General features: G+C 43.8%; 1 protein-coding gene across 3 annotated transcripts in view; it reads left to right on the top strand.

Annotated features, from left to right (window-relative positions):
- Nucleotides 1-665: 665 nt before the first annotated feature.
- rap1gds1 (RAP1, GTP-GDP dissociation stimulator 1) overlaps nt 666-12,642 on the top strand; it is a 45,220-nt gene continuing 33,243 nt past the window's right edge. For all 3 annotated transcript variants that reach the window (XM_036550944.1, XM_036550946.1, XM_036550943.1), the window contains exon 1: nt 666-1,068. In XM_036550944.1, the coding sequence (XP_036406837.1) occupies nt 1,065-1,068 (4 nt within the window). In that variant the 5' untranslated portion in view covers nt 666-1,064. The remainder of the gene's footprint in view (nt 1,069-12,642) is intronic.

Raw genomic sequence — 12,642 nt, 5'->3', positions numbered from 1 at the left:
ACGGTTGCTTTTGTGAAGAACAAAAAAAAAAAAGAACTCTGAGGAACTGCATTTTGCTAATGAGGTAAATATGACAACGCACCGCCAGCATGACCTGCTGTAGCGTGAGGGCCGCAATCCTATTACGTGACCAGTCTGTTGGTTACATACATACAGAAAGACAGTGAGAAGTGATAGCAATTTATTCTTCTGCTGGCTGTGTCCCATATGGTTTATAATTCCGCTTACAGTCTCCAAACCCCTGGCATGGCACTCCCAGCATGATGTCATCCGCTGCACTTCATGAAATGGCAAACGCAGCAAACGCGGTATATTCACAGTCTTTTAAACAGTATTCTTTTCCCGTTGCAAGGAGCATCGGCGTATGTCTACATATTGTTCGACCAGTGTCCAGTGTTAAATGGCATCAAACGAACAGTTAAGGCGGGCAGACGCGCAGAGGAGACACGACTTCTTGATGAATGAAACCAACTAGTGAAATCCCTGAGGCGCTCGTCCACCAAAAGCCGAGAATCAGAGCTCACAACAGGGCGTGGTGCAAGCCGACGACATCACATTTTACCAATCGGAGGCGAAAATAAGCCGCTATGTTCACGCTATGCGCCAATCGGCAACCAGGGAGGGGTGGGGTTTCGTTTCGCATGGAGTCTGTGTTGCAACCTGGATAGAGTAGAAGGAAGTGGCTAGTGAAATTGCTGATCGGACCGGTGTCGTAACTGTGTCCATGAAGATCTATCTGTAGTAATATATTAGCTAGCTAGCAGCGTAACTCCACACATTCACATTTTTGGGCCTCTGGTCTGTGTGCATCACTGTGGCACCGGTGGCAAGAGGTTGTGAATTGCGCTGTCTTGTGCTGCTGCTCCGGGGACGGAGTGGTGCGGGTTAAGGTGGGCCTCGCCCGGATCTCTGTTTGACTAGCTAAAACCCCCCATTACAGCCGTATCAGGAAAGGGGGAGCGCAGAAATAACGAATCGTGTGCTTTCACTGTGTCTGTCAGTCTTCGGGAGCATCTTCAAACGAGACTTTATCAAAGGATTGGACGTGCATTTCGTGAGCCTAAATGGGTAAGTGTGAAGCTAATTTGCTGCAATTAAATGGCTAGTCTAGGTACCTACGTTTATTGAGTAATTGGCTTGCTAGACATTAGCGGTAAACACAGTATTGGTAGTATTGGTCACTACTTCACTATCGTGAATTAGCTGTCTTACTGAGAACCGGTATCTGATGAGTTTTGCCTGTTGATGAATGGGAGGTAACAGCTAGCTCGTTGCCGAGCTAACTACCACGAGCTAGCTAGGTGGGGTGGCTTTGCATGTTTTCCTGTTCAGAGCATCATTGCTGCTATCTAGGTATCAAAGCAACTAGCTAGCTGTTGCTCAAATCAGTGCTTTGCAAGGTAGTCATTATGGTCGTTTGGCTTTGAGATCATAGGTAACTAGTTTGCAGCCTACTAGCTGATGTTACTATGTAGCTTTCGCATTTGCTAGTTTGCTGGTTAGTCCGCTATCATGCTTTGGAATGTAGCTAACAAGCTAGCTTGCTACATTTCCAATCTCACGTTTCTCATTGAGATCTCGGTATTTTGTAGCAGCCTAACTAACTAACTGTGTTTTAGTGTCTAACTGTCCGTTTGGACTTTACGAAACTAGTTAGGCGGCTGGAGGACGAGATAATTCTTTAGTAGCAGCATAATCTTCTTCAGTGGACCAACAGCATTACTGTCAGCTAATGCTTAATAACTGCTGTTATGCAATCCACGTGTACGTCAGTTTATTCTTTTATGCACACTCCTCTGCAATCAATGGCGCGTGCCTGTGATTGATGACATTTCTTTACACAATCCCCAATTTTATTACAACATTTCACTTCACATGCATCTATAGCGAAGAGACAAGCTGCGACATCAACGTTGTTAAAAGGCGTTAAAAGGCTTTCAGCAATCAGGAACGATCAAATGTGGTTCATTTACTGATAAATTAATCATCAATGTATCATTCTTAGTTGTTTCGAGACACGTTTGTGGCCTTGTTATTAATGATTGTGAAGCAGACGGATATTCGTTATTGTTAAAACAAGTGAATTAATTACATAATATTTCTAAGCGTTTACAATGCTTGCAGAATTTGACAGGCGCTGCATATGGATCACAACGGGGTCACCTCAGCCTAAGTACAAAGCCATCGCAGCACCCAACAGCCTTTGTACTTTTAAAATTTAACCCTGCAAGTGGTGACAATTAAGACATCCGCTCTTTTTATTGTTTAAAAGTGTTTATATGACTTTATATACCGCCTAGATAGACCCTAGATAGAACTGGATGAACACTGAAAGGGAGTTAGAGGGGTGTGGACTTGATGCTGCAGTCCTGCATAAAGGAGGCGAGAGACAGAAACCACCCCCCTTACACACGTGTAAATCTGCTCCACTGAATCACAGTGCCATCGTTAAGAAAAATAAAATGGCTGCACATAATGGGGCTTAAAGAATGAGTGAAGATTGGAACTTGGTTCCAGGAGGGACATTATCAGCCTTAACACGGTACGTTTAACTTCAGCCACGATTAACTTCACTTAGCTAAGTTCCCTAAGCAACGTGCTTGTGATGGTGTTCTGCCTATGGAACCATGTTTTTTCTATGCTAAGAGTACATGCATAGCTCTATGTTACATTGATTTTTTATGGAGAAATGTGATGGAAGCATCTCCACTGACTGGGTTATTGAGGTTTTTTATTAGGTGATAATGAACTAGTGAATGGGTGAATCCTAATTTGTCAGCTACTTCACCCTGATGGAAGGAAGCCATAATATACATGACTGCAGAGGCACAGTTAATGATACAGCAATGTGCCAACAGTGTGTACAATAATGTGCCTCAAACAGAAAAAACAACATAGATCAGCCCTCTGTCAAAATTGAAAAATGTGCTTTGTCACACAGATTCACTCGCTTTATGCAGCCTGCTGATTCTATGCAGGTGCTGATCTTACAGTAGGTTTGGTTTGTAATTTGGGATGAACAACGCTGTTGAGCGTGGGACAGGCGGGTGATGTGATCAGAGCCCCTGTGGGAATTGGATGGCTCTCTGGAGCAGACCTCAGTGCCGATCCCCTTGGCTGATTGGACGTTGGAATGAAGTGCCGTGCTCACAGGTTTCTGGGCAGAGCGGCTGTTGCAGAGATCCCTGTTAGCGATAATAATGATTCAAAGTGGCTGAGAGCCATTTCCTTTCTCTCATGTCATTAATTAGACAAATGTGTGGAGCTGCTCGTGTTTGTAGTAGATTCACTTTTTTTGGAAATAAAAAAAAAATCTGTTTTCCAACTGTTTTTGCTCATTTTTATTAAATAACCTTTTTTTTCCAAATATGAGGTTTTATCTTTGTACTCTACAATCCGAACACAGTTCCGATACATTTACCTGACTGACTTTTTTATGTGGTTAGGGGCTATACTTTCACGCAGCGTAGCTGTAGGTTAATACCTTGCTGTCTCTGAAGGCCACACAGTAGCTTTGATTCTGTTGTGTAAGCACAGAACCCAGTTTTGACTCTGGCCTACTTGCGGACCTGTGCACAGAAGCACAATGAGTCCTGAGTGAGTTGCAGACGAAATGGGCTGGAGAAGGGACAGGTAGCAGGAAGCCGCAGCGGGAGAAAGCCTGCTGTTTAATGCTGTTTACCGGCAAGAGGGGCACAGGATGTGAACAAGAAGCTAAATTAGAATTGTGTTTTTCTGGGAGGCCTGTTACGCCACAGAGTGTTTGCGGTTGCTGTTTCTGCAGTCATTACCAGTACCCTAGATAGCTGTTAGTGTTATTAGAGTAGTATAATAGCAGTTGGGTTGGAATGGCTTTCCTGTTAATGCTTTGTCATCATCTTCTTAATTTTTCTTAAAATTCTACTTTACTAGGCCCCCGACTAGGCGTGGCAGTAGGCTTGTCAGGGTATGGTCCGGGGTGTGTGACTGGCCTATCAGAGCAGCTGTTGGCCTGGCTGTAGTGGAGTGGTGGACACTGATCATGTCGGGGGAGGGGCTGCAGTCCAACTTCTGTGTGTCACGTCCAGAGACCAGCATGGTCATGCTGTCTCGGCTCTTCCTTTCACAGTCCTCTGATTTCTGTCTGATGAGAGGGAAAGAGTACCGATGTACTGCGGGACATAATGTTAGATTGATCATGATTCCGATCTAAAGGGATTCTTTTTGCACCAGCTAGCATTTGACACGTTGACGGCCGACGTGTCTGTGGTGTTTCAGTGCAGGTGTACAGGTGTTCTGTATGGAATTAGACACGTCTATGGGTTTTCTCATGTTGTGTAGTGTGATGAAATGGTGCCAAAGAAAGATGCTCTGAGACCCCATAGAATGAGATTCTTTCTACCAATAGCGTCCGGCAAAGCAATAATACTGTCTCCTCTCATGCGTTGCACCCTGGCACTTAGCCCTTCCTTGCTGTGTTTCATCCAGGCTGATCGGAGCAGTGTAATGTTGAGTGCAGGTCTGCTCTAGGCCTGCCTGGTGAGCAGTAGTGGCCAGCTAGCCTAGCAGCAATAGCTCCGACAGGCAGCCCCCGTTAGCAGTGGAACACCCAGGCCCTTTCTTATTTTCCGTGAGATCCGTGGGATTTGTGCTCTGATAACGATGAATATTTCAATGCCTCTTATTTACAGCTCTGGCTGAGCTCCACTGTAGCTGCTCTCTGATTGCTGTAAAGCCCAAGGATTCCTGTGGATTTGGTTCGCTTCGCTAAAACCAGTTCGGTTTTTCCTCTCGCTCGCTGCACGTCCTCTCTCTGGTAGCAGATGAGCACATTGTCTCTCTTGAGGAGGTCTTTTTTGCTCTCTGCAGCCGGGAAGGATGTGTCTAAATTGTCTGTTGTTTGGCCTGTTTTAACTGTAGGACTGCTGTCCTGAAATCAGCTGGACTCTCAGGCCTAATGCTGATGCAGGCTGCCTGAGAGTGACTGTAAGCCTTTTAATATCCAGGTGATGTGTCTTGTCTGCTCAAGCAAAAAAGGTACAGATATAGAGAGGAAGGACCTGGAACTGAACTCCTAATAGATCTCCATGAGAGCTGCTCTTTTAGGATTACATTGCAGGCAAAGCACTGGGTTGGCTCAGAGAAGTCTGATATAACTGCTTTCATCGTTTTAATATATGCTAGGGAGTCCACTCAAATCAGTATGTTTGTGTTAGTAGGAAGTATCCGATAGCTGATATGAGAGGCTGTATATGTGTGTGTGTGTGTATGGGTGTGTATGTGTGTATATGTGCATGTGTGTGCACATGTGTGAGCGTGTGTGTGTGTGTGTGTGTGTGTGTCTGTGTGCATACATGTGTGTGCGCATGTGTATGTGTGTGTGTGTGTGTGCATGGCATGTGCTGGAACTGCAGAGCCCAGGTGTGAGGGACAGAAAGTGACAGTGAGTGAGAGCTGTTCCCTCAGGAGGAGATGACAGCGGAGTATATGCAGGCAGCAGACCTCGACCATGACCGCTCTTGAGGTCAGCTGACCGGGGGGGGGGGAAGGGTGTATTTTCGAGGGCTCTGTCTGCCTTCGTAAGTAGCTGCAGATGGGAGAGGACGACAGTGGTCAGCTCTGCCGGAGGTCACATCACTGCTGCCCTGATTTCAACCCGTGTCACAGCGGTCCCACTGATCGTGCGTCTGAACCACAGGCCTGGCCTTCACTGCAGACTGAGCTAAAACAGAATGGCAATTTAAAATGTAATTCAGCTGTAGCATTTGGAGAAAATGCACTTACTGCGGCATTTTCAGTCTGTGATGAAGTTGCAGTAAGAGGAAGATATTTTTTTCTCAGACGCGGTGGTCCAGTGAAACAGAATGTGTGTGTCTTCGTCATTCATTAATGATCCTCCAGTGAATCATAAGCTAACCAAATAGTAAAATGTGGCAGCCATGGTTTGACAGCAACGAGTGTGTAAAATGGGGTGGTGAGTGACTCAGTTATGCTGGAGTAGCACTGGATAACAAGTGGATATGTATGGTACTTTAGCTTCCCAGTAGAGATTTTCCAGGTACACGTAGGCCATATTTTCAAGTTTACTTTTTATTATTGGAAATGAGGGAAGGCCCTTGCTCTGTTGATGGATGGTTGATGTAGCATAGGGTTACTCTATCCACCACCTTAAGTGGAGAACCAGTGATGCCCATTTAATCCATGGTTTTTGTATCACATGTGTACTGATAAAAAAGGAAGATCAGGGGTAGCATAAAGATGTTGTTAACTACATGGTCAACTGCCTCATATTTATTGATCAAATCAAATCTCTTATCTGTTCTTCTGATTTGATTAATTTAACTGCTGTGCCACTGTATTCAGTGATGTCATCTTACCTACCTAGTGGAAAATGAGAGAATTTTTCGATGGAACATTTCAGCAGGTATGTTCCAACCCCACTGCTGGGTGTATTAGGAAGATAATGAATATTCAGGACTCATTTCAAAGCATGCATAATGACTTTCCGGAGCGGTTGGGAACTTCCCTCCTCTGATTCACAAAGCTCGTCACAGCTGTACCAGACAGTTTACTCAATGAAGCACAGCTGTCAGAGGGCGAGGTGGTCGGTCTTCACAAGGTCTGTGAAGTTTACACAGGGAAATGGACGGCAACAAATTGCAAAACGGAGGATAAAAGAAACGAAAGAGCATACGTGAAGCTAAGAAAAACAAACTCAAGAATAGAGGCACAATCATGTGGGGCATGGTACAGAATGACGATTAAATAAAGTGACAACATGTATAGAATTAAGAAAACTAACCTGCCACGCGGTGTTGGACTTCCTGTTGTATCACAACAAAGTTAATTAGATTTCAACCAAAAATTGTCAGCAACACGTTGTGTCCCCTAAGGGAAAAAGGAGTGGCACTGTGCCATGTTCCCCATAGGCTGAGGAGACCGAGAGAGCTCCCCTCAAACACACCCAGTCTAGTCACAGTCTGGTGACCATGTGAGTGCTGAAAAACAGTGTGTCAGGTGGATACACTATACCCACTGTGCTGCATGTGGTTAAACTAAAGCACTTTTCAAAATTGGCAGCTCTTTAGCATTATTTATAGTTAATATGGATCAAATTAAATTTAATCTCTGGAGTCAAACCTAGCTCTTGTACCCGTTTTTGTAACAAATTGTGTTTCATTATTTTGAGTTGGATTTTTTTAGTTACAGTGTCACTTAAAAACACTTACAATGTGTATTTAAAATTCACCATGATCAAACATAGGGGGATTATACCTCTCAGAGTGCAGTTTGGAGGATGATGATTGACACAGCAGACAGCTGGATAGAGCTGGCATCTGCACTGTCCAGTAGCCTTTCTGTCAAACAGTTAAAGCTGAGTGGGGCTGTGCTTGGCTTGTACTTGGGAGACCTTGTAGGAAAACCAGATTTATGTTGGAAGTGGCAGTTATTTGGGCACTGGGCTGTAGAAGATGCTGACTTTCTGTTGAGTCATAAACCATGGTCATGATTGCCGGTTGACCAGCTATGCCCTGGTTAATTTCCCAAACTGTCTGTGTACGGCCATCTGATCATCCCCACTACAGTTGTTTGGCTACCCAGTGCCCACTCTCTTGATTCCCAGGGTAGTCAGTGAAAATAGAATAGATAAATGTAGATAAATACATTCAAATAGCTTCATTCAAATGCAGGCAAAAGCTGACAACTTCCCGTGACTTTCTCTCCTCTGTTTGTTGTGAACTGATACTGAAGTGCGTAGCAGGTACACTTTTTAGCGCAGCTGAACCTTAGATGTATACACAGGAGACTGTAGGTCAAATGAAAAGCTCACGCTCTAAATATGAGTTTGAAGTTATGTGCTTAGGCTACATGATCGCTGGCACAGAACACCGTCCTGATGCAAGGTGCTGCGCTCGAATGCAATCCTAAGATTAAACGGAACAAAATGAGAAGTTATCAGTGTCCCTCTGAGACTCGGTATCATTTTAATGGGTGATTTTCGGCTCTGCAGGCCTCGCCTCGCCTTGCGCCGTGGTGTTTGAGCAGCCCTGTCTCCCCTTGATTATCTGTGCTGTCGCCACTGTAGATTGTTTGATCTGACCCATGCTGAGCTCTCCAGCATTTGATTGCCTTGCGTCTATCGAGAGCTAAATCCCCACAGTGGCAAATGTTATGATATCCCAGAAGCCCGTCTCTCAGATTTTCCCTTCGGATTATTGAGCGGTTAGGGGTATTGGATGGTTCTTTGCCTACAGCAACTGTTGTTCCTTTATTTGAAGAAAAGATGTCTGCCTTCAGAAGGTGGAATAAAGCAAACAGATGGATGATTCTCTTCCCCACCCGATTCTCAGGTCGAAAGAGGGAAAGTGCACCCTCCCTGCGTCCTATAGCTAAATGCTGTGTAACAAATAACGCAGGGTGCTTACGTGCAGTATTAATTCATTAAGGTGATTGCACTTACTGCATTCTCCTGAATCGATAATGTTCCCTGGCAGTGGATCAGCCAGTTAAATGTGCCTGAAGAACAGGGATTTGGAGGACGCGTTTAAGTGGCGAGCGCTGACCTTACGCTGTCGCAGCCATCGTGGAAATGAAAATCCTGGCTTGTAGTCTTCCTCTTTCATCTTGGCGAACGCTTGCAAGGCCAGATCTCCACAAGCGATGCACATGCTGTTTAAAGAGGCGGTTCATTATCAGGAACATCAGAAGTCGTGCGCTCATTTGGGGCAGAGCACTGCTGCATGAAGCCACTCCTTTTACTTATCCAGCAGCTAACCATGGGACACCATTGATCTTTGCTTTAGGTGTCCTGCAGATAGGTGGAGGAGCCCACCTATGCCCGTTCATTTGGATCTGATCTTACAAAAGCCAGAGAATCTTGAGCGGCACAGTCCGCAGATCACCTGAAGGTTATTAATAAAGATTTGAATGACTTTAATAGAGCTGATAATTAGATCAGCTGGCCCGAATGGAGACAAGTGTTGAATTAACAGCTCTGTATTCCGGGCACATAGTGTGTTTGTACTCATTGTTTTATTGTGTATGGAGCAGGGGTTGCGGCGGGAGACCGACATGAAGTCGGGCAGCGTGGTTTGCTTTGCTCTTAAAATGCGCACAGTGCTGCGCCTGTCTGAAAGGGGCTCTGAGTGAGGTAATTCGTCTCTTCAATAATTTACAGTACTGATGCCTAGCACTCTGAGTGCTGACTCGCGACTGCGGGTGCTTATTTAACCAGGCCGAAGGGGGCTCAGGGAGCTCGTGTCCTCTTTAATCACAGGGGCTGCCTCCACCTGTGGGCTTGAGCTTCGCCCGTGGATCAGAGGGAACCTCAGTGGGCAGGAGATTTGGAGGACCAGGGCCAGTCCAGGAGTCCACTGTGTAAGGATAGTCATTTGACCACGGATAAACTGGTGCTGCCGATGCTACTTAGGCTGATCAAAGGTACTTATGCGACCTTCTGGTTGCCACAAGCCTGGTTTGTTAGCCGCCACCGCACACTGCCGTCCTGGGAAAAGAACAGCGGCACATGTATGAAAGACAGCCTGTGAAATAAGTGAATCACTGCAAAAGAAGTCATCAGCACACTCCCACTACCTATTAATACCACGTATTCAGTGTACCTGTGTTTGTTAACGCTACCTGCCTTCGCGAGAAGGTGTCTACAGCAGGCATAGACCGTTTCGCTGTTGTCTTCGCTTTTAAAGGAAATCAACAGAGAGGAAATGCAGTATTGAGTGTTTTAGACATACATGGCTTTTTTCAATGGATGTTGTGCCTGAATCAGAGATCTTGGGGCAGCCTGATATCCAAGAATGCGCTCTGCAGTCGTCCTGTGTATGCATGGAAACCTCAACTTTACAGCACAAATGTTCAGGGATGTTTGTGTCATACTTATCCATATTTTCATATCAGTTAAATGCATACTGTCATGGATATTATAGGTTTGCTTTCTTCCTTTTGACAAATGTGTATGTGAAAACTTAGCCACAGGATTATTTTGGCTGTGGTCAGCTTCCAGACTTGCTGCAAATGACATTTATGGGACAGAATTTTATAGTGGATGGCATGATTGTGTTAAAATGAAATGATATGCATATGGTAGGGCTTTCACTCAAACCATTCAAAATGATTTTTTTCCCCATTGGTACAAATACATCTGCTCTAAACTCATGTTCTTTGTATGTGAAGAAAATGCATTACAATACTTCACATTTAGCACAGAACTTGAACATCCTTTATGTAACAAAATCCGTGTGGGTGATGAAAATTTTGCAATGATTTTAAGGTAAGGCATAGTGGTATGATTACAGGAAAGCGTATGGTTTTAAAATTTTGGTGATTGATATTTTGTTTGTATTTTTGCAGTGTTGAATGTAGCTGTCAAAATTATTGTCAGGTTGCATCATTACCAAATGCCTCTTAAAATGGAGGAAGGGCAGTTGCTGTGATTCCTTCATCTTGCAGGAAGAAAGGTTGCAGTTATGTAATTGTGGAAATCTTCATGGATGAGGTCTTAAGCCTCAGAATCTGAATAAACAAGATATCAGTGTGACTTGAGAGCCGTGGGTCTTTACAGGGACCGGTATTTGAAAGAGAAAATAAGGTAGGCGGACGCGATATGGATGATCTGTGAGCAATTTATTCTTTGAAGTGCCTGGAGGTGTTGCTGTCTGAAATCCAAGTAGTATCAATTTCATCCCCTCTTGGGATGATATGTTTGCCTAAAGCAGTATTTACAGATTTTTTTCCCCTCATTTCTTTCATTTATTTATTCCTATCGTGACCTAACAGTATTAGTTAAACAAACTGAGGGCCAGGTTTTGATATTTTAACAGTTGTTGCTGCTTTCTATCCCTGCTGATTAATGCAAAATCTGTGTTTAGAAACTTAAGGAAGTGGCTCAGAGAAAAAATGCAAGTGGTGTCCTGGTAGCTATATTCCTTTTCTAAGCTCAGCGCTTTCTATACTCCATTTTATCCAGCACTTGTCTGAGTAGGAGTGTCTAAGGTTGGGTCATTTTTTTGTTGTTGTTGTTTGATCTGAAATGCAGTACAGTGGAGTTTCTCGTCTCAGTGCAATATTCATCCAAATCCGCTGGGGAAAACAGGTTTAAGTGGTAGCATAATATGTCCTGGTAATAGCAGGCAGGGGGTAATTAAGAAGTAAAAAAGATTTACTGAATAAAATGTGGTGGGGTTCCTCAAACAAATTTGCCCTTAGAAGCACACGCAAAATGTAGCTTAGCTAGCAAGTTCTGGCGTTCTCAGCTCCTATCGCCCACAGAAGCTTGCTGCATCCCTGATAACCCCCACTACAAAATTAAACAGATCTAAAACCGAGCACCCTGACAGTATGGATAGGGCTTCTATACTGTTAAAATAAGTCTTAATCGAATGTTAGGTCAGTTAGCTAAATTAATTACCTTATTATATTTCATTAAAAACAGATATAGGCTAACATTTGAAGAAGTATAACTAATCACTAGCCTTGGTTCTGAGCTACCTAGACCCCTGCTTTGTGTTGTATTTTTTTTTTTTTTTACAGGCACTGTATTGAGAACCTGCATACTTGCCTACTGAGTCAGTTTACTACATGAAGCCCATACAGTGACACTCCCCGGCCTTTTTAAAACCTTAGACATACTGCTGCATTTGAGCTCTTAAAATGTTCTTTCTTCACTTCAATCAAAACTGCAGAGGTGCATGACTACAGAAACATGTATACTGTCCTGTTTCGGTGTTCAGTGGACACAGGGAGTGGACCTGAACTCTGTAATAATTAAATGGTAAAACCATGAAAACCTAAACCCGGATCTAAGAACTAAGAACACTGGTTGGCCATCAGCCATTGTTTGTCTGGCATCTCCACTTAATGTTGCTACTTGCACGGTTATGAAATATACTCTGTACTGACTCTCAGCATTATTACGGTTGGCTTCTCTATTGTCCTTGCAGCACTAGCGTTTTCCTGGGAACAGTGGATGCTGAGGAGCTTTAATATTGATCGTAATTATGATTGGATTACACTTAGAATATTGCCGTGACTGAAATACTAGGAAATTAAAGTACATTCCCTGAGTAATGTTATCTGGGCCTGTTGGTGCACATAAGCGTTGGCTCTGTTGCCCATACACATGCTATATATTTTTATAGTCTCCGTATTTTCTCCTTCAGTGATATTTAAGGTTAGGACTTGCCTAAGGCAGGTTTCTTTGATAAGATGGATCTAGGATATGATGATTCTGCTGGAGCCACAGAGGATCACACTCTAAAAAGGGAAGTTGGGCCTAATGAGTGTGTGAGTAACTTTGTCATATCTTGTTAGTTGCATTGTTTTAACATTTTTCTCTGGAGTGATACTGGGTTTTAATTGGGCTACTTTTATTCCTTTTTTTGGGGGTGGGGGGGTGGCAGGTGGTATGGTTGGTTTTGTGTGTATTAGTTTCATCTAAAGCGTCTGGAAATGCTGGGATAAATGTAACACTGGCAAAACCCCCTTCTAAATTTGACATAACTTGGCAACTTAACTGAACTTAATCACACTACTCTGATTGTCTTGCTCTCACTGTCTGTCTCATCCAAATCGTATAAAGGGGTTAGAAGTATTTTGACATAAAAAATTGGCCAAAATATTCATTCCAATTCGAAAAATAAATTGATGCAT

The sequence above is a fragment of the Megalops cyprinoides genome, chromosome 18, assembly GCF_013368585.1.
Source record: "Megalops cyprinoides isolate fMegCyp1 chromosome 18, fMegCyp1.pri, whole genome shotgun sequence".
Classification (NCBI taxonomy): domain Eukaryota; kingdom Metazoa; phylum Chordata; class Actinopteri; order Elopiformes; family Megalopidae; genus Megalops; species Megalops cyprinoides.
This window is presented reverse-complemented; position numbering and strand designations above follow the sequence as displayed.